The 27,982-nt window shown below is 39.9% G+C and overlaps 2 protein-coding genes across 18 annotated transcripts in view; one reads left to right on the forward strand and one right to left on the reverse strand.

Moving 5' to 3' along the window:
• Positions 1–8,312, forward strand: part of camk2d2 (calcium/calmodulin-dependent protein kinase (CaM kinase) II delta 2) — a 58,198-nt gene extending 49,886 nt beyond the window's left edge. For 6 of the 15 annotated variants that reach the window (XM_061712156.1, XM_061712518.1, XM_061712368.1 and 3 more), the window contains 5 exons: positions 161–181; positions 592–667; positions 763–857; positions 3,628–3,856; positions 7,807–8,312. In XM_061712156.1, the coding sequence (XP_061568140.1) occupies positions 161–181; positions 592–667; positions 763–857; positions 3,628–3,856; positions 7,807–7,810 (425 nt within the window). In that variant the 3' untranslated portion in view covers positions 7,811–8,312. Of the gene's footprint in view, positions 1–160; positions 182–591; positions 668–762; positions 858–3,627; positions 3,861–7,806 lie in introns of those variants that run through there. The other 9 variants (XM_061712293.1, XM_061712580.1, XM_061712927.1 and 6 more) reach the window with 2 other exon arrangements.
• A 2,643-nt stretch (positions 8,313–10,955) lies between these two features.
• ank2a (ankyrin 2a, neuronal) overlaps positions 10,956–27,982 on the reverse strand; it is a 79,516-nt gene continuing 62,489 nt past the window's right edge. For 2 of the 3 annotated variants that reach the window (XM_061713391.1, XM_061713248.1), the window contains 5 exons: positions 16,256–16,339; positions 15,022–15,186; positions 14,711–14,884; positions 13,959–14,050; positions 10,956–12,975 (listed from right to left, as the gene is read on the reverse strand). In XM_061713391.1, coding sequence (XP_061569375.1) covers positions 12,768–12,975; positions 13,959–14,050; positions 14,711–14,884; positions 15,022–15,186; positions 16,256–16,339 — 723 coding nt within the window. In that variant the 3' untranslated portion in view covers positions 10,956–12,767. The remainder of the gene's footprint in view (positions 12,976–13,958; positions 14,051–14,710; positions 14,885–15,021; positions 15,187–16,255; positions 16,340–27,982) is intronic. The other variant, XM_061713314.1, reaches the window with a different exon arrangement.

Here is a 27,982-nt window from a genome sequence, read left to right on the forward strand (position 1 = left end):
CACACCATGAAGAACAACTCATAAACACTCTCGTACGCTCGTATTTGTAGTACGTGTTTATAAAGGAAATGACAGTGAAAGACTGATCTAAATCCAGTTTTTATTACTTAACATGTCTCTTTTGTTGCACAATTTAAGTAATTTTTTCAATATTCCCCAGCCTGCACCAATAACAATAAAGGTAACTGTCAATATTACTTAGTTGTACTACTTTTGTAGTAAATACATTGCATCTGAGCATTGGTTTGTCTCTCCATTTGAGCTTTGTTTTATATTAAAAAAAAAAATAATAATCCCGTCATCCTGCATTTTCCTGCCTGATATCACTGTTAGTGATGGGAGGCTTTCTTCTGTTAATTTAGACATAAAGTATCAAAAAAAAAAAAAGAAGTGAGATCCTTTTTTTTTTGAGCGCCTTCCATTTCTAATACCTTTTTGAAATCCCCGTAATGCGTAGACTAGAACTCATTTGAACCTGATTTGATGTCCGATTTTGTTTCCCTGCACTAAGAACATTTGCCTGGAAAAAAAGAAACGTACGCAGTGAGTACTTCGTCCTTGTTGATGATAAACTGTTGTCTTGTGTTGTAGCTCGCAAACAGGAAATTATCAAGGTCACTGAGCAGTTGATCGAATCCATCAACAACGGAGACTTTGAGGCCTACGCGTAAGTGTCCTTCTCCCTGCATGCGGTACCGACTGACTTTTTTGATTATTTGTTTGCCCCTTTTTCTGATTCTGGATTCATTTTTGTTGCAACAGGAAGATTTGTGATCCTGGCCTGACTTCCTTTGAGCCTGAAGCCCTCGGCAATCTTGTGGAAGGACATGACTTCCATCGCTTTTACTTTGAGAATGGTGGGTGCAAGACTATTAATAATGAGGAAGATTTAACAGTGATACCATAAGCTTAACGTGGCCTAATAGTGCCAGTATTTTTCCACAAAACAAACACATTGCTGGAATAAAATCAGATTTTTTGTTGAACTAGATCTACTTACCAGTTAGACAGGCTGAGAAATATTTTTTTTATTTTAGATGTTTATATTCAATTGTGTATGTTGTTCAAGCTGCTCTGTAGATTCTCAAGAAGAAGAGTTGTGTACAGTATTTGCTTACTTTGGCATGATGGACTCACTACTCAAATCTCAGTGGGGGACAACATCCTGTTGGGGGGAATTCAAGTTGTGAAATAAGAAATGTGTATGTTCAAAGTGGTGTTTTTGCATTTACATGTTGACAAATCCTTCCTTTAATGAAAGAAAAAACATAGTTGTCACTGAAATAACTTCAAAAACAAAACAAAATATGGATACTTTACACTGACTAATGAAAATCACCACTGCTTATAAATTGTTGGTACAATAGAATTTTTATTATTATTATTATGATTATTGATTAACTAATGAAACTGGCCAAGAGAAACCTAGAAAAAAGCTGTACACCTACAAAAAGATTGAAAATAATTTGACCACCAGAGGAAGCATAGGAGAGAGTTGTATGAAGAGACCACACAAGGAAAATTGATGACAAAATTAATGAGAAGGATAATACGAATGGTTACTTAAAGGGGACCTATTATGAAAAACACGTTTTCTCTTGCTTTAACATATATAAAGTGGTCTCCCCTCAGCCTGCCAACTCAGAGAAGGAGGAAAGCAAACAAATTCTGCAGTGTCTGTACAGCCGCCCGGATGAGCCATCCAGTATGATGTGGCTTCTACGAGCCGTTCAGATTCTGCTCCCTTTCGTTACGTAACCAAAAGGCAATATGTATCGGTTGGCCTTCGATGCGTGAAACCACGCCCACAACTAACTCTGGCCGGAACAACAACAACTAACTCCGCCGGCTGGAGCTTCCGCCAATTTTTCCGTAGCGGTGTATCGCGTCATTCAGGCAGCCAATCAGCACAGTGCCTCATTATCATAGCCCCGCCCACTCAGAATCCTGCATATATAATGAGGTTAGAGAATGGGAAGATAAAGACATTCCTCAGAGGCTGAATTTCTAATTTATTTAGAAAAAACAATCAAAAGCTTGTTTTTAAGACATTCAAGGCCTGTTTAAAATAAGGTCCCCTTTAAGAACTTCCAAAGAGATTCAAGGTGAACTCCAAGGTCAAGCTCCTTCAGTGTCAGATCACACCATCCATCGCTGTTTGAACCAACGTGGAGGACCAAGGAAGACGCCGCTGTTGTAAGGAAATTACGTATCAACAAAACTCAAAGCTTCTGGGAGAGTGTCCTTTGGACAGATGTGACAAAACTGGAGATTTTTGACAGGTCACAACAGCTCTTTGTTCACAGAAGCAAAAAATGAAGCATTTAGGTAAAGAAGCGTGTAGCTACTGTGAGTTATGTTCTGGAGCTGCTTTTCTGCATCTGGTACACAGTGTTAATCTTTGCAGGTGCAATAGAATCTCCAAACTATCATGGCATTTTTCAGCAAATTTCATTGTTCATGATGTTTACTGGTGCAGAAGTTTCATTGAGACTTTCAGAAATCTGACTCAAAAGTCAAAATTATCAAACTGAGTTTTATGTGATTTATTTTTTTAATTTTTTTATTATTATTTCTTAGAACTACAACTCAAAACCAGTTTCTGATTTTCATGGTCAATGTATCCTAATCCTGGGATCCCAATCCTGGGACCAATAAAGTATATCTCATCTTATCTTTAGTAAATCGTTATTTATGAGTTTCATTTTTTGTTTATTTTTCCATAAAGGAAAGCTACACATTTTCCAAGTCTATATTTACTTGGTTTGAAATTCCACTAGATGCCCACTAAAAACTGGTCAGCAATTATAAACGTAATTTTGAAAATAATTGTTTTGGGATTATCACCCGTGTGTAGGATATACAGCTGATATGAGCTTGATGAGGTAGCTTGGTGGTTATAAATCATGGAAACAAACACATAATGCAGCTTCAGAGACCAGATACCTTAACGTGTCCACTGAGATCTGTTTCACTTATTCTGGAAAGGTATTCTTGCAATAACCCTAATGTTAATGAGTACTCTCGATCCCCACCATGATTATTAAACATTAAATAATTATTTCTTTCTTTTTTATGGTATTTAAACAAGCCACTTGCAAAGAGAAAGGAAAAGAAGACATTCATAGTAAGATGAAGGTCACCATCACAGGAAAAGAGAAAGAAAAAAAAAGCTGTTAAGAATGAAAGAGTATAAATAGGGCATTTGTGTGTATGGCTTCAACTATATGCTTCATATCGATATGTATCCTGTCGGTTTACAGTTTGTGTGTTCTTGCTGCTGCACTCGAAGGACATGGGCAAACCTTGAAGCAAAATATTACTAATGCATAACGATTGCCATAAATGGCAGAATGTTCTCAGTCTGGGTAAAAATAGTTGAGATAAACCAGATATGTCCCAGAAACCTCAATCACTTGGCAAGCCTGTGCTCGTCTGCTATCCAACGTCAACATATGGAGGCTTCGGCATCTCGTAACAATTAATGTTACAAGGAAGATTAATTGTTTTCCTTTTGAACACTTCTTTAGATTATTATAAGAAGTGCCCAGCGTTGCGTTGAAAGCAAGAAAAAATGATATCCACATTATTAACTCACTGCATTCCTTCTGTAATCTCTCAATTCAGCACTGTCCAAAGGGAACAAGCCAGTGCACACCATCCTCCTGAACCCACACGTGCACCTTATTGGGGAGAATGCAGCGTGCATCGCCTATATTCGGCTGACCCAGTATATGGATGGCGGGGGCATGCCGCGCACCATGCAGTCTGAAGAGACCCGTGTGTGGCACCGCCGGGATGGAAAGTGGCAGAACATTCACTTCCATCGCTCAGGCTCGCCCAGCATCCCCTCCCAGTAAGAAACTCTTGGAACCACACAACAGGAAAAAAACACACCTACTCATTTATATGAACATTAATGCTGCACAGCAAATAATACAGATTTTAATTACGAAAGGAACACACCACAAATACTTACAAGCCAACTAAAGCTGCAGATTTTATCAACTGTAGTGGTAAGTGCCAAGTAAATCTAATACTAAAAACACATGTTAGTTCAAAGCTCTGTCCCTTATGGCTTTTTATGCCTCCTGATGGCTTGTTTTTAAAAATGAGCCTGTGAAAGGTTCTTACATATTCACTCGATGGCATTGCATGTATATTGTACAATCCAGTGAGTACTTTTGTGGTTAAAATATGCTTTAAAAACAGACTAATCAGTGGCTTCAAAAGTGTTCTATTATCTGAAGGATGGGCAGATTTGACCTCTGGTTGCTGTAATGTTTTAGTTTACATTTTTCTGTACAAACAATGACCTGGGAGGCTTTTTTTTGGCAGCATAGACCTATAGATGCTGTATAAATATATATTTATGGATCAAATGCAATTTGAAATTATGATTTACGCCCACAAAGTAAAATTTCTTTCACATATTAAAACACAGAAAAAAAAAATCTCGTCCTTACTATGTGTTAAAATTTGGTAAATCCATGTTTGTTATCTTTTTCAGGGAAGAATGATGAACCCCAGATTGTTTCGGAATGACTTTGTAACCTTTACTAGGAAGATGATCCGCTACTATTACGTCACCAAGTTTATTCCTGTCCATCCTTCGTAGTATTAAAGCATTAGTACCGAAAAGGTTTTCTAAGGAGCTGGTTTGAAGCATTTCGTTTTGTGGTATCTGAATGTTGCCCTATTGGCAGACATTACTCCACCCGACCCTAGTTGATCCAAAAATGGGATAAATGTGCAGAATGAACCCCAACAACTGGTTAGGACATGCTCACGTAACCTCAGTTACCACACGCTGACTATTTTAGCTTCACTCATCTCATTCTAAGCCATGATGCTCACTAGTAGGCTACTACCTTACATTTCATCTGGTTGAATTTGTCCATCCATCTTCATTTTATACACTGCTGCCGAAATAACTAGGACAGGTTAAGCTGAAATAAGAATAGGCACGCCTGTAATCAAGCTCCGACAGGACCCTCGACTAGCAAACCTGGGGTCCCTGGGACTCTGACAGAGTTTTGGGTGAAGGGGATCTGGGAAACATTTAGTCTGGAAGGGTGCAGGCCATCGTGGAGTTTAGGTCAGGTGGAATAGCTTGCTGTTGCTGCTTCTGCCAGGGCTATTGGCCGATCAGCTAGAAGCAGTCCTCTGTAGCCTATACACGAATCCGGCGACCGGTTTGTGTGTGCCGCCATCTTGCGGCGGCGCTATTGCTGCGGTGGCAGGTGTCAATCAATACATGATGCTGTTATTGTAACCTGACGCTCTACACAGCATCATGAATAGCTGGATTGATGATGTTAGACAGTGGCCTCCCATAACTAATGAAGGTATCTTAAATTAATGCTGATGTTAATTTATAATGATGATGAATAATGATTTGTTTGAGCGATAAGCATGAAAGAATAGAGGAATTGGGAGATAAGGGAGTGTATGATTAAACACTGTAATATAGCATACGTTACGTGTGCTGACGTTAGAAAGCTAGCAGCGCGACATTTAATCATTATGGAAAGGCTACGTGATTAAAAAAAACAACAACAACAACAACACCTCATGTTTTGTTTTATTTTAGGTATCCAAGAATATTTAATTTATCGCCTGGTGTCCGATGACCAAAAAAAAACGCAATTACAGGTCTCTAATTGAAGGGCAGAACTATCTCAGCTCCGGATGATACAGAATACATACATACATAACCCCAATCTTCAGATAAAACTAGTTTGTTGAGGAAAAGATATTAACTCTATTTGTAGCTGCAGAGGAAAAAAATAATCCCACGAGGAAAAGAAAAATATTGCTCACGCCTCGGAGCCTCTTCAGCATAATATAGCAGTCAAAAAAAGAAAAGAGAAGTAAGAGTAATACAAAACATGTACTGTATGTTGTACTATTATACTAATTTATTGAAACACATGGTGAGTCAAACATTTACCAAAGCAGCTGCCAAACACTCCTAAATAAGGTAGCCTAAGACGTCGGTTGTGCAGAACTGCGGCAGCAAATCCTCATCGGAGCTCCACTCTTTGATAGGGATTTCATATGAACCCAAACCGCTAATAATCATTATTTTCTCCATATACCACTCCCTGGCTTCCTTGTTTAAGGTATCCCGGTAAATTCCAGTTCCTTTCCAGCAGTTTAACATCTTTTTTTTGCGTTCCGTCTGTTCACTTGGTGAAACAGAAAAGTAGTTTTGAAAGTCAGTCCCGTCTTCATTCGCTATCAAAACAAATGCACGCGACGGGACAGGCGTTTTCCAATAATACAAATACATTAAGAGAGCCTGGCAGGGAGCCGCCACCGCAGTAATGGCGGCCGCTAGACTTCCGGTTTTTGCTGGATTCGTGTATAGGTCAGATAGCAGCCCTGGGATATGGGCAAATTGATAGCAACTACCTGCTGCTCAAGTAATGTTCAGCTTTGGACCCTTCCAGGCCAACATTGAGCCAACTGTGGTGGTCTGTTTCTACAACTAACTATGGAATAAGCCATACTATTTTTTGAAATAATAATTAGTATTATCTTTTAGGTCTTTATGTACAAAGTCAACAACATCGCTAAACTCTAAATCAATGACAGCAAGCCGTTGCCATCATAGCCTGCAGTGCAGCTGTCACTCAGAAAACATGACAGCATAATATAATTTTACCTGACGAGGTCCATAAAAATTCACCTCCCCACACAGTTCTAGCCATTAAGACCAAAGTCATTTTTTGTATCATGATGTAAATATGTATATTTCTGTTGTAAAGCTAGACATTTCAACATGGGGATCAATAGAGATCAATTCACTTTTGTAGCCAGCCTCTAGTGGTCATTGAAGGAACTGCACTTCCTCATTGGCTTAAACAGGAAACCCAGAATTTGCCCCTTGGTGTTGGACACTTAAATGATCCGGACCAGTAAACTGCCAAAACCGCTGCTTTTATAGAGGTTCTCACTATTGTTGATGGCCTGTTTATCAGTGCACTCGAGAGGCCAAATTTGGCTGCCACCCCCCCCACCCCCCCGATTCCCACGAAAGCAGGACGTTTCTACTTCATTTTTGCAAACTTTTTTGACACATTATGTGGTATTTTCATCTTATCTTTTTTTTTTTTTTTTTTTTACCACACTCTGACATTGTTTGGATATATAAAAGCTGGGACTTTATAGAGTTTACATTTTTTTCTCATGACTGTGTAAACAGGGATCAGCTCAGCGTCTGCAGTGGTACAGACTTTGGGGGGGTCTTAGGCTTGTCCAACGGGGAGGAGGACTTGAGCCAGATCGAGGACGTGTTAGAGAGATTATATTTCTCATCTGGCTCAGGCACCTTTTTTACCTTGGAGATGGCGGAGGAGAGTGAAGTATTGAGTTCTCCTCCCTCAACCCAGACCTGGATAAGAAGAAGTTAAAGGATGGATGAAAGGATATCACACATAATAGCTTAGCAGTGATTTCAAAGGCTGCACACAGGTCACCTGGAAGTAGTCAATAGACCCAAAAGCTTGGGAGTTGGGTTGACATGCTGCATAATTCTCCCTCTTTTGTGTCTTCTCCTCGATGAAGCCGTTAAAAGCGAACCCTTTCACCTTAAAAGCGTAATCTGCTTTCAATCAGCCCACAAGAATTTCTGCAACAAATGCCAGAAGCCACGGATCCAAGATTTCCCAATAAAATGCTGCACTTTCGCAAATGAATCAATGTTATTTACCTCCCCTGTCATCTGTTTAATGCTGTGACCGATAGCTGCAGTCTGCCAGTGTTTGTTCACAAGTTTGTTCTCTCTTTCTCTACTTGCAGTTAATGGAATATCAATGAGCGGAAAAAGTGAAAGGATAAAAGAAATCCCATCAGCAAATTTAGCGGAGCAGTCAACTAGCCAACCCATGACTGCCTTTTAGACCCTCGACCCACCTATAAGGATATAACGTCGCACAGGACACAAGCATTACTCAATTTTACCGTTATGACATTTTCTGAAAGGACATCATTCGAAACCACCGTGGGGTGGTTGTACTCTGTATTTGGACATTATGAAACAAGCATATTGAGAACATTTTGTTTGTTTGGTTAGGTTTTTTTTTTTTTTTTTAATGTTTTGGTATGCATTTTAAATATAAAATAGAGATGTTTAAAAATCTACGACTGTAACCTCACCCAAAAAATTAGTTCCGTATTTTTATGTGTATTAATGTGTGTGCAACTCAAAACCATTTGGAAGATCAGAACCTTAAAAACTGAGCTTGCTTTAGTTCTGGTGATGTATATATGTTGTGTTTGTTGATAAAAGGAAAAAAAAAAACAAAGCCAAACACTGAAATTGCTATTCTTGCTATCAGAGGACTTACGAGTTTCTGTAAAAACCAGTTTATGAGCTAGATTTATGTTTGCTATGAGCTAAGTCATACTGTTTCAACTGTCAGATTTCAACCTATAGTACTAATTTAAATGTAAAGAACAGCAGAGCAGCTTCCACTTTGCATTGAGATATGTTTGCCTTTATATCAGTGAATTAAGAAATAAGAGAATGTAGCATATATGTAACATATGAAAACTCAAGACTATTGTGTAGTGCATGGTGGGGCAAGGGGGGTGTTACTGTCCGTAAGATCATATGAAACTAAAATATCTTCTGTTTGGTTTGTTAAACACTGACTTGTTTGTTTGCATTTGTTATTGTTGTGCATCAGTCCTGTCCCAAATGTTTCTATTGTCCTCCAGTATCATGAATCTGCTGTAAAATAAATACTGTTGTGGTTAACATCCTGCGCAGTTATCAAAACCTCACGTCAAATAGGAGGAAGAATAAAATATTGGTTGTGGAAAAACCCCTTAAAATTTTGTTAAAAAAACAAAAAAAAAAAAGAAAGAAAAAGAAAAAAAAGCTAATTTTTCATAATGTTTGTATGTCAGATTTCTGTTGTCATTCGGTTATTGTCATACCGGTGTGTTGCTTTGCCAGTTGCACAGATGGTGCAGATAAATGAAGATGGAGCGAAAGCCCCGGAGTCTCAAATCGGTGTCGACCCTCCAAAGTCATGTCAAGAGAAAAATCAGATGCCGCTGCAAAAGTCTCGGACTGGAAAATGTTGCAGTCACGAGAGTCAAATGAGAGTTGGACTGTAACAAAAGTTGGCATGTCTTCCTTGTTGATCAGTGCTTCTGCCAGCCAGTGGACTTACCATGGCAGGACAATGACAATGTCTTTGTTGTCCCTACTGTTTGCTTTTATCCGATTGGTTTTGTCTCTTCTTTTTGTAAAGGGAAAATAAGATAAAGGTTTCTTTTGACAAAAGGTATGATGTCAATGCAAAGCACCAATCCTTATATGGTGTGTACCTGTTGCCAGCATGGCAATGGATGGCTTAAACATGTTTAAGAAATAAATATATCAGCTTAAAGGTGTGATAAAGAATGACTTTTAACTTGGCTTGTGTGGCTGGTTGATTTGCTTTCCTCTCAAGAGCAGCGAAGGGGCGGAGCGGCTGCTGTGAAAGTCTCAAAGGTTCATCTGTGAAATAGAGGCTAAGGTTTTCTCTCACAGTCTCACAGAATTTTTCTAAATTACTTGTTTGATTAGCAACATGTCCAGCGTGGACGGGCTCCTGCAGGCCCGGATAGGAAGTAGCGAGCATAGATGAAGGATGGATGCATGCTTCCATGCTGCTCTCAGCTTTAATAATGACAGAGACCCACTAAATTGATTAAAGTCACTCTGTGTGGCAACACCATTCCTGACCACATGGAGGCAGCATATCACAAGAAGGTTCAGTGAATTGAATAATACTCCATTTATCCACAATCATACTGTTTCAGTGTAAATTACTCAGGAACATATAAAAGAAAATTAAATGAATTATGTCAAATTAAAATGCAGGTAATGTAAAAACATTATGAATGCATTGGTGGGTTTTGTTTGTCATCTGAATACAAGTCTCATCAGTGCCACTCCCAGGGATCCCACACACCCCATGATGACTGTGGGTGCGGGGGGGGGGCTGCCATCAGGCATTTACAGCGCCCATGTGGTCAGAAGTGGTATTTACAGCGGTTAACATGTTGACTTGACGACGAAATAAAAAATGACAGATGCTTTGATTTAACATTTGGTTAGCACCAACGGGTGGTTTCTTCGCTAAGCGTGGCAGCATGAAGATTGTGGACAAGGAAGTGATAACGGCCAACTATTGGCTGAGCCTATTGTCAATCAATCATCTAGCTATCCATCCATCCATTATCTATCACCGCTTTATCCTGCAGGGTCACGGGGTCTGCTGGAGCCTATCCCAGTTATTTTCAGGCGAGAGGCAGGGATTACAACCTGGACAGGTTGCCAGTCCATCGCAGGGCCACATATACAGACAAACAACCAGACACACTCACACCTACGGGCAATTTAGAATCATCAATGAACCTACTATGCATGTTTTTGGACTGTGGGAGGAAACCGGAGTACCCGGAGAAAACCCATGCAAGCACGGGGGGAACATGCAAACTCCACACAGAAAGGCCCTGCTGGGCCTGGGAGCCGAACCGGGGACCTTCTTGCTGTGAGGCAACAGTGCTAACCACTAAACCACCGTGCTGCCCTGTCAATCAATCATATTTGAAATAAATAATAATTGATTTATATAGATTCTGCTGCCCTGGTATGTGTTTATTTCTACTGTAAAGTTGGACATTTTAACATGGGATTCAATTCAGATTGACACATTTTTACAGACACCCTCTAGTGGCCAGTCGATGGAACTACAAGGAATCTTAGTTTGGCATCAACCTTAATCCAGAGGTTAGATGGTTGGCGCTTGCAAAGTGCACCTCTTCTGGGATTAAGTGGTATTACAAGATGTGCTTTTTTTGCCTCCATGTGGTCAGAAGTGGTGTTGCTACATAGTGTCTTACATGTATCACAAGTTAAAAAAAAAGTACAAGACGCAATCGACTCATCATTTTACATTTGTAGAGTTTTATTCTCAGCGATAGATACACTGCAGCCATTTTTGTTTTTGTCTTTTCAAATTTTGATACAGTAAAACATGCCTTTGTAGATATTTATATATGCGTTGTATATGCATATAGCTGTCATCACAGAAAAGGGATGCTGATTTTTCAAAGTAAAAGCATACCTGTCACAGTGAACTTGCACTAATTTGCATTATACATTTTCCTGGCTCACAAAGTAAACAGTGATAGTGACATAAATACATGTAGGTACATACAGTTGCGATGCTCAGAGCTGTGGATAGTCGCGTAATCGAGCTCTCGACCTGACTGTCTGGCGTTACTTTATCTGGCATGAGACTATTCCTGCTGCTAACATCTGCTGCATGTCATAACCTGTACACAGAGAGCATGGAGGTGTTCCCGTCTGACATTCAGGAGTGCAAAAGCAATTAGTGTAAAATAAACAGTTGTCTTCTTCGCTGACAGACACCAACACACGCTCGTCCACCACATGCACACACAGACTCACTCGCTCTCAAACGTGCTGCATACCCGGTTCAACGCTTTCTGATTCAAAAGCTGAACTAATAAAGCTTTTACGTTAAATAAAACATTGAATCCCTGGTCACTTTACCACAAATGTCACATCAGAAGTACGCCACTAGAAGAAATGAGAGGATTTTGCTTCAGAGTGGCACATTTTGTGGGACTTCCTCATAAATAAAAGATAGCAGTGCTCCCTACTAACTTGTAAACTAAATCAAAAATCACAAAATAGCTCTATAATAAGACATCTTCAAACAGCAGAGTGGATGATTCTCTAAAGTTATTCCCCAAAACACTCTCCTCAAACCAGCAGTCAACGCATTCAACACGTGCACAGACAAACCAACATTCAGCACTCACACATTCACATCCATACAAGGAGTCAAGATCAACAATTTAAAGCCTAAAAACAAAAGAAAGACACACACGGAAGGGAAAGAAAGGGACAATCCACTGAACGACAAAGCGGTCAAAGCTAGGATCAAACTGACAGATGTTGATTAGTCATGCCTGTTCTACGTCACGTGAGTGATTATTAATTCCTAGGCTACAGATGTCGGTAATTTTCAGATTATAGATAATATATAATTACCCAAGACAGAACACACATAGCCCACAAGAAACACGATGGTAGCAGATAGATTCGGTGTCAATTCAGCCTGGTTTTCGTTTGTGACATATATTGACCACCTGAAAAAAAAGAAATTTAAAAAAGCAGAGAGGCTAGAACAGTGTGTAAAAGACGTTTCCTTTCCAGTTAGGAATATCTGAGTTGTGAGAGGCAGTGCAAAGTGAAATACTGTCTTTCATTCTGAGCACCTACATTAACAGCAGTAGCAGTGGGTCTTTACATTTTTGTCATTTTTTGAGTAAGGTTGGTTTTTTATTTTATTTTACCTTCAGTAGGTCTGTGAACTATCTAATGTGAACTATGTTTTCTTCTTTTTTTGTTGCTCTACTACAAGATCAAGAACAAACTAAAGACAATTTCGACATTCAAAAAAAAAAAAAAAAAAAAAAAAAAATCAGGAAAACGACAAAAGGCTTTCTTTGGTCACAAAAAGGCAAATCAACATGAAATATATGAAAAATAAGGACCCATATAACTATCAGTCAGGGAAGAAAACTCTTTGTGGACAACGAGATCATCTTCCAGGACTAAAATGGGAAGACTGTGGTCGTTCTGCGGTGCCGAGGTACACACTGGGATTGCATGTGGCTAATGCTTAGGATTAGCAGGGACGTTAGTGTGGAAAGTGTAACTCAATATTCTACTCTTCGTCCTCCGTTTTGTCCTCATCATTGTCCTCCTTTTCTTGTTCAGAGCAGCGGTGAAAGAGCTGGTGGAGCTGCTGCTGGAGATCAAAGGGCGTCGGCCCTTGTCTGGAGTTGTCCGTTAGCTCCACGAGGACATGTTTGTGCTGCCCAGCTCCCTTCACTACCGTCCGTCTGAGGGTGCGACCTTTAGGCATGTGGGCCCTAGAGATGCGGCGGAGAGAGACGGAGCACACCGTTAAAGACCTCCTTCTTGGATGCGATGAAGACACAAGGAGCAGCAGCATAAACTAAATGTTTGCTACCAGATGAACACACCCTCGTCCATCCTCTCCTTCCAAGCAAACTGGAAAAACTGTGGTGTCAGTTCAGGATGCACATAAATACATTTACATCATGCTTTGTAAATCCAGCATTTAGTAAACATGCACAGTAACTTAATAGAGGCTTCCTAGAAGCAGAAACCTCAAGTTTATAAATGCATGCATCCATCCATCCATCCATCCATCCATCCATCCATCCATCCATCATTTATACGTCATGGGGCTCAGCTCGCCAGTTTATAAATGTATGATACACAATTAATTTACATGCCTCTACACATTTATTCAAAGATTTCTTTTAGTCCCATTCCCTCAATTAAATATGGTTCTCACAGGAAAGTCCCAGCAATGAGACAGTTATTGAATTAAACTTCTTACAGACTTCATTTTGATCGCTTGACTGTGTGTCTCCTTAATTACTTGGAGGGTTTTTTTTTGTCAGTAAACAAACCATGCAGTGGCAAAACATCCGGTGGTGATTAATACATTTGTGATCTACTAAATCCATCTACAATAAGGGTGTCTCCAGTTCTCCTGTTTTAGATGTCCCTCTGCATCAACATACTTGACTCAAATGAATGAATTATCAGCTGCTTCTTCATTCATTCAGTCATTCATTTTTATTTCCTAACATTAAAATGGGCTTAAGCAAACATTTGATTCAGTCAATGTTCTTTCCAAGATTAAGTGACATCATTCACTGTCTGACGACCTTGTCACTGCTATAAATACTGTGCAAAATGAGCAGACTTTAGTCACTATTAGTGAGTTTGTTGCACTTAGATATTCACACTTATATTAAGTCCACTCACACAAAATATCAAAAAGAGGCACTGCATCTCAAACCCACACCCATCCACACACCTCCTGACCACAGTTCCATCCTCTTTGACAGTTTCTCTTTCTACCACACGGGGGAGCTCTGCGCTGCCGCAGAGTCCTAAATAACTCAGTGCCTGGTGGCAGAAAATGGAGAAATGGGAACGAAAAACTTTAGAGGGGGGTTGAAATTTAGCTGCATTGATGGTAAATCCTCAAACATAAACATTCCTAGCTTATTTAGAAAACTTTGACATACTGCGAAAAACTATAATGGAATATATTTAAACTCCATGTCTACATGGCAACAGCCACATTTGTCATATTATATATAGCCTATATATATATATATATATATATATATATATATATATATATATATATATATATATATATACTTTTTATTTTTATTTCTTTTTTAATAAATTTGCAAAAATTTCTACATTTTGTGTTTTTTTTCTGTCAAGATGGGTTGCTGTAATGGCTTCAATGAAAGAATTGAGAACTTTCCGTACCGGTACCCACTGTATATGTAGATACATACAGATGTTCAATTTAATGTCAGCAACAAAGCTGGGATCAGGAGAATAAAAAGCACAAAAAAACAAAACACTGCAAAATGAATAAATACATAAAAAAAACCTTTAAGGACTTAGATGATTTGCCAACCATATATTAATGGGTGTGTATGCTTGTAAATGTCTGTACAATGAACACTCAACCTCTCACTACTGTATTGCCTGTATGATCTGATAAATATGCACTAAGGAATGATGAAGAGGATGCTTTTAACAAACCTGTTTGAAGTCATCTTGGGCTGAGGGGAGGTCGGAGGCCAAAGATGGATCACCCTGGGAGGTCATCGTTCTTTCAGCCTCCACCACTGTTGTGTTTTCTGTGTGAGTGACCTCACAAGCATCAGCTGTCTGCTGTCGTGAAGACAGGAGACTGTCGGGTTCGACAAATGTCACCTAAGTAAAAATAAAAAAGGGATTTCACATACTTTATATACAACCAAGAAAGCAAATGTTCTTGTGTATATAAGAATATTAAACGTTGTTGATCGTGATGATGCCCACCCACATACAATAATGTGCAGTAAATGTACCTCTGTGTCATCCCCTTCACTCTTTACTACAGTCCGCTTCACCACTTTGGAGTAGCCGTCCCCCTCTGCGAGAGGGGCGGACCCCTGAGGAGCTCCCTCTGATGACATGTCGTCGTGCTGCACGCCATCCATGGAAACACACTTTTGGATGATTTTTCGGGTAACCTGAGCACATTGTGTTCATAAATCTTCAGGTAACAAGTACTCATTCAGCAGAGGTGTCAAAAGTATTCACATTCATTACTCAGGTAGAAGTATAGATACTAGAGTTTAAAAATACTCCTGTAGAAGTTGAAGTATTATCTCAAGTTTTTTACTCAAGTAAAAGTATAAAAGTACTGGTTTCAAAACTACTTAAAGTATAAAAGTAAAAGTAATGTAACGGGGAAAAACCATTAAGGACAAAAGCCATTGAAAATGAATGCATCTTAGTATAATGCAAATATATTAAAGAACCATATATGTGTACTTTTGAGCATTAACATGTGTTTCAGAGAGCAGGAGATATGATGACTAGTTGCCTATAAGTATTGTAATGGTGCAAAAAGTCAAACTTCAGAGGCATGTTATCATTTATCCTAACTTTTATAGGAATGTACATCCAAGTTTAGTTGCAGGAATCTGAGGGAACGGATGAAAGAACAAAACTGGACAAGAATATCTGAAACAACCACAACCAAATTCACTCTATCCGGATGGAGCAATTTAACTGGATAGTTTTTTTTAAAGGCAGAAATGAAATAGAGTAACGAGGCTGTTTTTAAAATGTAAGGAGTAAAAAGTACAGATAATTGTGTGAAAATGTAAGAAGTAAAAGTAAAAAGTTGTCTGAAAAATTATTACTCCAGGGAAGTATAGATAACCAAAATTTCTACTTAAGTAAGGTAACAAAGTATTTGTACTTCGTTACTTGACACCTCTGTCATTCAGACACTGCAAACAGCAAATGGTTTACCCTTACGTTCACTGATCACTTTATTAGGTACAACTGTTGCTTTTTACTCTAATCAGCCAATCACATGGCAGCAACACAATAAATGTATGGATATAGATATGGTAAATACAGCCAAATAAAGTTACAAACCAAACATAACCCCAACCCTGAGCTACAGCCTCATATTATGCATCACTTAATCTAAAACCCCCTGTGTCAAATAGAGCAGCAATGTTCTACAAATGCAACTTGTACAAAACAACAGGTTAAATAAGAGCATGAGTATGAGAATGACTTTACCCTTCTGACAACTATGTGCCCATTTTCATCTGTGTACTTCTCCTCTGTCACTGATTGAGTGGGGAGGTAGGCCATTTCATCAGCCTGTAAGAGAAACAGGACAAACAATAATTAGATTGCCTTCCCAGGTCTAAGTGACCTTGTTTTTAATTCTCTGTTTAATGGCAACAGATGTTAGAGAGAAAATAAGACATCAAAGTGGTGCTTTAGGTGACTTTCAACAAGGAAAAACAAGGGGTTATGTTTCAAAGAAACCAACAAAGACGTGCTCAAAGCAGCAGAAAAAAACTCCAACGGGATTCAGCCATCTGTGCAAATCAAGTTGCAGGTTATGTCTGGTTTCCCACATTTTCCCTCGTTCTGAGAGGATTAAACACACACCGAGACAGGTGTTGTCAGACCTTGTATTCATGCCGAATTAGAACACCATCAACCACACCGGATCGGATACCTGAATGATAAACCTCCGTCGTATTATTCTGGTTGTCAAAAAGTCATCGTCTGAACTCTCAGACGTTGATCCAAACCCTGCAGCGATCTCCTGAGCAACCAAAAAATATCGGTTCAGATGTAATGAATGACAATAAACCAAATAAATGCCATGTTTGCAGCAAAGCAAGCAAAACCAGCATGACATGCTGCACTTTCCAAGGTGTTGAATGTCACGGTGTTACTTTGGAAAGGCACAACATGGCAGTCTGCTTGAAAAGCATTTGTAAAAAAAACATCATGCTTTATGAGAAAAAGTTATGAGAAAAAGAAAAGTATTTTATGTCATCCTTTTGCAATTAAGGTGAAGAGACATGCTGAATTAGGATTGGTTATGTCTGAAATCAAAAGAAAATGAAAGGTACAGGGAGTTTCAGATCCCATTCGCGTGGCCAGAGGGTCAGAGGGTTAGCAGTCATTCCTTCTTGAAGCGGATATATTATTTGGTGAAGCTCAGCTCTGGGGGAAAAACTTGCAGGTTTTTACGAGGTCTCAGCTTACCCTTCTTAGAGATTTTTTAACATCAAATGTTTCAGGTAGTTGTGAACCCTCACACATGATAAATTCTTCATCTGATGTCTCTGAGAAGTGTTGTGGTTCTTCGCTTTCTTGTTTTACACCATGAGACGGCTCATGACTGAAAGAAGCATCTTCATAATCTTCACTTCCAGAAGATAAGAGTACTTTTTGACTTGCCCTTTCTCTCACTCCAATGTGACTGAGTGTATTCTGGGTCTGACCAGCACTTGATGTAGCTGTTGTATCAAGTCCATCGGGTTCGGTCTCAGAGAGGTCTGACACTCCTTGCTTGCAGTCAAAGTAAGGTTCTGGGTCTGAATATCTTAAGGTCGGGCTGTCTGGTCCACTGTGTCCCCCCTCATCATATCCTGGAGGTGTGTGTGTACAGGCACAGGTACAGTTCTCTGCATACGCTGATGGGATACTGTACTCTTCATCAGAAGTTGATGAAGTCATCCCAGTCTTTGTCTGGGCCGATGGAGAATGATGGCCCAAACCTTCATAGCCAAGTGGAGGTGGGGTTTCTTCTGAGCGGTCTTCACAGGTCCTTGGCCCTTCCTCATCAGAGGACATCTCAGGATATGGCGCCAGCTCCTCAAAGCTGAAATGTCTTGCAGTTGTAACTGTGTCAGGAGTCAAATCGGTTAGAGATTGAGAAGAAAGGGTTTCAAAGGAGCCTCCATTGCATAAATGATGATCTTGGAGATTCTCTGCTGGCGTTTCTTCTGTCACACCCCTTGGCTCACTGGATTGAGGTATTGAGCCCTTTTGACTTACGTCACTTGTAAAATCTTCTCCACAAAGGTTTTTCTCAGGTACCTCAGGTGCTGAAGGAATCGATTCAATTGCGTTTGTAGAATTTATGCTAGACTGAAAAACATCAGAGCTCACTTCAAATCTTTGGGGAGATTTGGGGCTTGAACTGGATTCAGCGGGGAACACAACGCTCGAGTCGTATGTCTGTGTTTCATGGCGAGTGACTGCTACATTTGTGTTATCTTCTGGAAGCTGTGCAATAGGTGACATGTCGTTTCTGAAGGTATTGCAATGTTCTGGAGGGCATTGATCACCAGGTGAAAGATCTTCAAACTTGTACGTTTCATTAACTGCGGGGCTGTCATCAGGAAACTCTGGCAAAGGCGGGTCAAGCGTCTCTCGTTTAAGTGCAAGTTTCATCTCCTTCAGGTCAGACAGAAGTTGGTCAAGCTGAGGTGACCCAGATGCCGGAGATGCGTCTGAAGACATGATAGTTTCTAAATCTGGACTGCCTTCTGAGTCTGGTGTCATCAAACTTGGTTCAACTAAGCCAGGGTCTTCGCTTTGTTTGGGTAATGAGCGCTTTTCATCTTGTTCTGAGGATAAGCGACTTTGACAAGTCAAAGAGACGTCGTATGGGGTGTTACCTAAGTCCAAGGTGCACGGAATCACTAATTCTTGTTTTGCGCTGGGAAGTGTGTTTGAATCATGTGCCAAAGATGGTGCCTCCGTTGGAAAGCAATGCCTTTCTCCTAAATCATCTTTCTCTTTTGATGGGGAAAAAATGGTCTTGCAAGATGCAGATGGTACCTGAAAGAAATACAACGGGTGAGGGAATAAATGACAGTGGAGCGATGGAATGAATGGTGTTGAAATGAGTCTTGGATAAAACATGCACTTGGCACAAGCAGGTCATCATTTTAAACATGATGCTCCCACATGCATACATCTTGTGACAAATGATTGACGCATACAAACAATGGAAATGAAAGGAGTAATCGAAACCCCTTGACCTCAACCATGAGGGAATTATGATGTGAGGGACATTTAACTTGCATTGTTTGAGGTCCACAGATAACACAGTCAGTGTGGTTACGTGCAAATCTAAATCAAGCTATTGGCAACCATTTAGCTAAGGATTAAACTTGAGTTTCCGAGAAATCCAAGTATACATGTGCAAGGAGACAAGCGATTATTGAGTGAGGTGCGTTCGACTCCGCAATGGCAGGTGGCGCCACAAACTTTTGCGTTGGTGTTCTTCCGGTTAGTTATTTGTTGTTTGTCTTCTTCTTCTCCTACTGTGATGATATTCTGGTTTTCGCAGTGTCATGACTTCCCGGGGCAGTCATTGGCACGAATAGTTCGATCTCAAGAGCTTCAGTTCGGTTCAACTACAGCCCGGCTAAGGTGTATACATGGCTTTTAAAAATTCGATATCGGTCAGATTAAGGCAAAAATTCGACTTTCTGTTAGTGCATGTAAACGTACTGAGTCAAACGGGGGGACAAATCAGTGTAAACAACTTCTGAATTAACATCTCAGCCCTGTGATAAATTATATTCTATCCTGGTGGCAGTGGCCTCTTTTAGGACGACAAAGGCGCCGTAGCGCAGTTATGGTATCGTTGTAAATCACAACCACTCTAGAAAGTGAGAGTGGTCACACCAGAAGCATTGAGGTGCAATTTAAAAGTGTCCCAGAAGCAGCCGTCCACTCTGTCCTGGTAAAGTTTCGCGATAAGTCTATTTTAGATTTAGCAACTTACACACTACACATCAAGCTGGCAGTAAGTAGGAAGCTACACAGGGATGGCATCGAAAACCTTTTCTAAAATAAAACATCATCAGCCGGCTCCAACTAGAACATCAAAGGTACATTAAAGGAATATTCCAGAATTAAAACCACCCTAGGTCTATTATCAGATGGAAAGGAAGATAAACCTACATGTATTTTTGGGAGCAAAATACAGTCAGCTAAAGCAATTTTAAGTTAGAACACAATATATGTTTTGCAGAAAAATGGCAAATAATATTAACCATGGCGGAAATAGACTTGTATCAACTCTAATTCTAAACCACTGACAAGACTCAAAAATGCCATTCCAATTACATGATGTTGTGGATAGGGGCCTTGCAGACAGACAAATTAATGGCCTTTACTTTGATATAAATTGATCAGTGCTTATATATTTATGACAATACTGGAAGGAGGATTGTTTCAACTCTCCTCTCCAAGTCAGGAAATACTTGTACATCCTATTATAATACACTTGCTGTGTGCAGATTACCGAATTGCAGCAGGAGAAACTCATCAAATGAACAGTCAAGAAGTTAAGAAAAAGGTCAGCAGTAGGGGATAATATATCATTTACCACATTTAATTTTACAACTAGACTGAATTCTGGGCTGAACCTATATACGTACGTGATTGAAACTCTCCTTTACCATTGGAGAGGTACGTCTAAAACATCCTTGACGTGTTTTTCATGGAAATGTGGGAGCATGTGCTTTACTAGGGGGAAGGAGCATGACAAACAGCACATGCCACTCACTGTCTCAAATTAAAGCTTTCACGGCTGTTAAATATTGTAGGAGCACAGTCAACGATGGCAGAATTGCAGAAAATTTCAATAGTCGTGTCACTTCCACAGAACCACGGTAACTTCCATTAGTTCTGCTTCAGCACAGGATTATTCCGTGTCCTTCAATGCAAACAAGCCACACCAAGACACTAAAGCCTGTTTTGTTATTAGTGGAAGCTGGAGGAGCATCTACGACATCCACACTCGTCTGTCGCCATGGACTACGGAGCTTTAGAAACCAACACTGCACTCACTGACAAGCAAGAGCTTCTGCACTCTTACCGACACCAGGGAGGCTTTTTCTCGTCTCGTTGCTCAGGGATTTTCTGTTCATGGTCTCAGGGAAACAAATCTTGGGTGGAAGTCATCTCAGTTCATACACAAGGGGGTGATCATTTTCTGATTCTTCCTTCACTCGTTCGTGGACAGCATCTTCAAGCCAGTCAGCATGGTGAAGCCATTTGTTTGGTTCTACAGATGGCATGCAACTCAACTTGGTGCAAAACTGTCTAGTAATGTACGATTTGACACAAGAGAGTCTCACACTTGTTGGTGACTAAGAAATATAGTGAGTAAAAATTACTGCTCATTTAGTTTTGATAAGGGAGGTCCTATTTCAGTTGTCCCCGTTCATCTCATTGGTATTTTAAAATACGGATCTGTTATCTTAGATCAGTGATTCTCAACTGGTGGGTCGCGGACCCGATTTTTAGTAGGTCACGGCCCTTAGCCACATGGTAAAGGTAAAGCTCTTTTTGGAAGTACTTCTCACCTGCAGTTGTTTGGATCCTAACAGAAAATAAATTTAAAAAAAGAAGGTTTGTCTGGGGTTTGTGGCTTTCCTGTTCTTATTTTTTACTTTTTTTTTTAATATATTTTGAGGATTTCTCAGGGTTATTTAGAGGATTTATTTATTTAGAGGATTTATTTACTGCACATAAATTAAGGAAAAGCAAACATAATTTATTTCAAAGACTGCACTAACTCCCCAACACTATATAGTAACAATATGTGATGGCACATTGTTGGAGGACATTTAGAATTCAGTGTCAAACACTGTGAATTTAGGGCTATCTTTTAATTCTTTATGGGTTTACCAGGGTCGGAGAGCATTTTAACTCAATCATGAAATAAAATAACCATCAACCGGATACTTGTGATATTTGAAATCATGGTAGCGTTAACTCTGAAAGTTATGACATATTTTAGAAATAGTGTTGCTGTTTCAATCAGCATGGGCGTGCTGAGGATAAAAGCCCCAGAAGAAGACCCCTCTGTGAACTGATGGACAAAAGTCCTGAAAGCTTTCGTCATTAGAGCAATGAAAACTTTACCAAACCCTTGAAAACTGTTGGTGCCTTAAATTTCATGTTGTCACATTTTTGTGGTGCAGTATACAAAAGCGGTTAGTTTAATCCTGTTCAGAATCTCTTAAAGTTAATGTCAGGCAAACCCCTACAGTACATGCTAGGATACGGCTGATATTTTTTACAGAAGCTTTGTTAAAAACATGTGAAGAGCTTGAGAAATATCAGGTTCTGAAATACGGAGTTAAATCATTAAAAATGTCGTTATTTTTGTGTAAAGGATTTCTTTAATTGTGTACAGATCAGAAAGTCAGGCTCAAAGGAGCTTTCTGACCTCTCAGCTTAATCATACCTCTAACTTCTAGCTAACTCGAATGAAAGAAGATTAGAAGTTTTACAATTCAGGACACAACAGTTAATATTCTAGTCTTACAAGGGTTTAAAAATGAAGTGTAATTAACTTTATATGGAAAGTCCTGAACTAGAAAGTGACAAATGCTTTTGTCATTTTCAGCATTTGTGATTTGGTTCACAGAAACTCAAGTTTCGTTCCAAAGGCGAGCACACTTCATGTGACCTGGTGTGTGTATGTTTGGACTGGTTGGTTTCACTCCCTTTTGGCTTTCAGAAGACTAAAAACTTCAAGATTTGCATCAACTGCTCAGACTTTTGCAATCGAAGAGATTTATTGTTTTCAGCTTCTGTTTCAAATTTCATATGTGCATAGATTTGTTTATAAAACATAATCCTCAAAGCCTATATTTCAAATAAAGTCTGTTCATATGTATGAATATAGGTTACATAGTGAAAATTGGCATAATATTGGGTAATATATCAGTATAATGCACAAGTATAATGTTTTAATTGTGGTAACTCTGGTAGCTGAAGACTGGTACATTTGGGGAAAGGTGGAAAAATTTAGCAACACATTCACATTTGGAAGAAATTTCAGATGTCCGCTTGTCTACTGCTGTGATGTTTAAGTGGATTCAGGACATGTCAAGTTGCAGTAAAAACATTTTCCCTTGTAAGCTGGATCATACACGTGTGACATGAGGGAAGGTCTGCATCTACCGTGAGACTGATGGAGAGAAGCAAAACTGTCGGATGATGACTGTTTACATAAGACAGTGGCAGACTTCACAATATCTGCACATGCAATAGTTCTGTCAAGAGACACCTGTGAGGAGGCAGCTGCACTTGATTTTAACTGTGAATCTGAATCTGGTCTACGACCATGAAGACTACTGTCAAGAAGGGAGCCAAGATCCTCACCATCTGATGATGCTGAGGGAGGTGAAACTGCTTTGTTTTCACAATAATGCAAATAATAGTCACAATATGTATGACTCATTTGACAAGATGTCATGTTAGGAAACAAAGACAAAACTGATGGAGGTTCAACGTCTGATGAAACTGACTGTGGGGATTCTGGTCTGATTTCATCAAAAAGTCTTTCCAGACACAAATCAGTGCCTTCCCAGTCTGATGATGTAGATTCTGGTGTAAACGACCTCTGATCTGACATGTCTATGTTGCAGGCCAGATGTGTACTAGTGAACTGAGGAACAGGGGAGTCAGGAGAGAGAGGTCTGAGGTCACTTTGAGATTCTGACTCTGGAGAAGATGGTCTGACCTCAGAAACCCAATCATCTATGGAGGACAGACTGTAGTCATGATCTGATGGTGAATGAGGAGGCCATAAACCTCTGAACTCCAGTGATTTGAAGCTTAAAATAGGATCCCTCTGCTTTTTAAATTTAATTCCACCAACAACATCTGTAGTAGTTTGATGTTTGGTACCAGACAGTGAAGAAGATGCAGTTACATCTGAGTGTTTGGATTCAGAACCTGAAGGAAGTGAATCTGGTGAATCTGCTCTGTTCTCATCAAACATGTCATCAAGAAAACATCCAAGATCCTCAGCATCTGATAATGTTGATAAAGGTGATTCTGTTCTTTTTTCTGAGTATTTTAAGAAATAGTTACAATACTGATTACTTATTTGACCAAAATACATGTGAGGAGACAAAGAATATAACTGAACTGATGCTACAGATTCTGAGGACAAAGCTCTGCTACTAAATAACTGATCCAGTTCAACGTCTGATGAAACTGACTGTGGGGATGCTGGTCTGATTTCATCAAAAAGTCTTTCCAGACACAAATCAGTGCCTTCCCAGTCTGATAATGTAGATTCTGGTGTAAACGACCTCTGATCTGACATTTCTATGTTGCAGGCCAGATGTGTACTAGTGAACTGAGGAACAGGGGAGTCAGGAGAGAGAGGTCTGAGGTCACTTTGAGATTCTGACTCTGGAGAAGATGGTCTGACCTCAGAAACCCAATCATCTATGGAGGACAGACTGTAGTCATGATCTGATGGTGAATGAGGAGGCCATAAACCTCTGAACTCCAGTGATTTGAAGCTTAAAATAGGGTCTCTCTGCTTTTCAAATTTAATTCCTCCAACAACATCTGTAGTAGTTTGATGTTTGGTACCAGACGGTGAAGAAGATGCAGTTACATCTGAGTGTTTCAGTTCAGAACCTGAAAGAAGTGAATCTGGTGGATCTGCTCTGTTCTCATCATGAACATGTTCAAGACAAGAATGAAAGTTCTCAGAATCAGTTGTTAACAGACGTGAAAGATGGACATTTTCTGAGGGATGTAAGTAAGAGAAACAATGTGCACGAGTTGTTTGAACAGAACTTATGTGAGAAGAAAAGGAATGTAACTGAACTGATGCTACAGATTCTGGGGACAAAGCTCTGCTACTAAATAACTGATCTAGTTCAACGTCTGATGAAACTGACTGTGGGGATGCTGGTCTGATTTCATCAAAAAGTCTTTCCAGACACAAATCAGTGCCTTCCCAGTCTGATGATGTAGATTCTGGTGTAAACGACCTCTGATGTGACATGTCTATGTTGCAGGACAGATGTGTACTAGTGAACTGAGGAACAGGGGAGTCAGGAGAGAGAGGTCTGAGGTCACTTTGAGATTCTGACTCTGGAGAAGATGGTCTGACCTCAGAAACCCAATCATCTATGAAGGACAGTCTGTAGTTATTATCTGATGACAGAGACTGTTCTGTGTGTTGTTCATGTTTGGTTCCTCGTACAACATCTGCATATGTAAGAGGTCTGGCAGCAGACAGATGTGAGGATGCAGTTACAGTTACACCTGAGTGTTTGGATTCAGAACCTGAAGGAAGTGAATCTGGTGAATCTGCTCTGTTCTCATCAAACATGTCATCAAGATAACATCCAAGATCCTCAGCATCTGATAATGTTGATGAAGGTGATTCTGGTCTCTTTTCTGAGTATAGTAAGAAATAGTTACAATACTGATGACTTATTTGACCAAAACTCATGTGAGGAGAGAAAGAATGTGACTGAACTGATGCTACAGATTCTGGGGAGGATGCTCTAAAGTCCATCAGCCAGTCATTTAGGAGAGAAAGGTCCAAATCAGAAGACACAGATTCTGGGGACAAAGCTCTGCTACTAAATAACTGATCTAGTTCAACGTCTGATGAAACTGACTGTGGGGATGCTGGTCTGATTTCATCAAAAAGTCTTTCCAGACACAAATCAGTGCCTTCCCAGTCTGATGATGTAGATTCTGGTGTAAACGACCTCTGATCTGACATTTCTATGTTGCAGGCCAGATGTGTACTAGTGAACTGAGGAACAGGGGAGTCAGGAGAGAGAGGTCTGAGGTCACTTTGAGATTCCTCTGACTCTGGAGAAGATGGTCTGACCTCAGAAACCCAATCATCTATGGAGGACAGACTGTAGTCATGATCTGATGGTGAATGAGGAGGCCATAAACCTCTGAACTCCAGTGATTTGAAGCTTAAAATAGGATCTCTCTGTTTTTCAAATTTAAATCCTCCAACAACATCTGCAGTAGTTTGATGTTTGGTACCAGACAGTGAAGAAGATGCAGTTACATCTGAGTGTTTCAGTTCAGAACCTGAAAGAAGTGAATCTGGTGGATCTGCTCTGTTGTCATCATGAACATGTTCAAGACAAGAATGAAAGTTCTCAGAATCAGTTGTTAACAGACGTGAAAGCTGGATATTTTCTGAGGGATGTAAGTAAGAGAAAGAATGTGCACTAGTTGTTTGAACAGAACTTATGTCAGAAGAAAAGGAATGTAACTGAATTGATGCTACAGATTCTGGGGACAAAGCTCTGCTACTAAATAACTGATCTAGTTCAACGTCTGATGAAACTGACTGTGGGGATGCTGGTCTGATTTCATCAAAAAGTCTTTCCAGACACAAATCAGTGCCTTCCCAGTCTGATGATGTAGATTCTGGTGTAAATGACCTCTGATCTGACATTTCTATGTTGCAGGCCAGATGTGCACTAGTGAACTGGGGAACAGGGGAGTCAGGAGAGAGAGGTCTGAGGTCACTTTGAGATTCTGACTCTGGAGAAGATGGTCTGACCTCAGAAACCCAATCATCTATGAAGGACAGTCTGTAGTTATTATCTGATGACACAGACTGTTCTGTTTCTTGTTCATGTTTGTTTCTTCGTACAACATCTGCATATGTAAGAGGTCTGGCAGCAGACAGATGTGAGGATGCAGTTACAGTTACACCTGAGTGTTTGGATTCAGAACCTGAAGGAAGTGAATCTGGTGAATCTGCTCTGTTCTCATCAAACATGTCATCAAGAAAACATCCAAGATCCTCAGCATCTGATAATGTTGATAAAGGTGATTCTGGTCTCTTTTCTGAGTATAGTAAAAAATAGTTACAATACTGATTACTTATTTGACTAAAACTCATGTGAGGAGACAAAGAATGTGAGTGAACTGATGCTACAGATTCTGGGGAGGATGCTCTAAAGTCCATCAGCCAGTCATTTAGGAGAGAAAGGTCCAAATCAGAAGACACAGATTCTGGGGACAAAGCTCTGCTACTAAATAACTGATCCAGTTCAACGTCTGATGAAACTGACTGTGGGGATGCTGGTCTGATTTCATCAAAAAGTCTTTCCAGACACAAATCAGTGCCTTCCCAGTCTGATGATGTAGATTCTGGTGTAAACGACCTCTGATCTGACATTTCTATGTTGCAGGCCAGATGTGTACTAGTGAACTGAGGAACAGGGGAGTCAGGAGAGAGAGGTCTGAGGTCACTTTGAGATTCCTCTGACTCTGGAGAAGATGGTCTGACCTCAGAAACCCAATCATCTATGGAGGACAGACTGTAGTCATGATCTGATGGTGAATGAGGAGGCCATAAACCTCTGAACTCCAGTGATTTGAAGCTTAAAATAGGATCTCTCTGCTTTTCAAATTTAAATCCTCCAACAACATCTGTAGTAGTTTGATGTTTGGTACCAGACGGTGAAGAAGATGCAGTTACATCTGAGTGTTTCAGTTCAGAACCTGAAAGAAGTGAATCTGATGAATCTGCTCTGTTGTCATCATGAACATGTTCAAGACAAGAATGAAAATTCTCAGAATCAGTTGTTAACAGACGTGAAAGCTGGACATTTTCTGAGGGATATAAGTAAGAGAAACAATGTGCACTAGTTGTTTGAACAGAACTTATGTGAGAAGAAAAGGAATGTAACTGAACTGATGCTACAGATTCTGGGGACAAAGCTCTGCTACTAAATAACTGATCTAGTTCAACGTCTGATGAAACTGACTGTGGGGATGCTGGTCTGATTTCATCAAAAAGTCTTTCCAGACACAAATCAGTGACTTCCCAGTCTGATAATGTAGATTCTGGTGTAAACGACCTCTGATCTGACATTTCTATGTTGCAGGCCAGATGTGCACTAGTGAACTGAGGAACAGGGGAGTCAGGAGAGAGAGGTCTGAGGTCACTTTGAGATTCTGACTCTGGAGAAGATGGTCTGACCTCAGAAACCCAATCATCTATGAAGGACAGACTGTAGTTATTATCTGATGACACAGACTGTTCTGTTTGTTGTTCATGTTTGGTTCCTCGTACAACATCTGCATATGTAAGAGGTCTGGCAGCAGACAGATGTGAGGATGCAGTTACAGTTACACCTGAGTGTTTGGATTCAGAACCTGAAG

Source organism: Cololabis saira, chromosome 1 (genome assembly GCF_033807715.1).
Source record: "Cololabis saira isolate AMF1-May2022 chromosome 1, fColSai1.1, whole genome shotgun sequence".
Taxonomy (NCBI): Eukaryota; Metazoa; Chordata; class Actinopteri; order Beloniformes; family Belonidae; genus Cololabis; species Cololabis saira.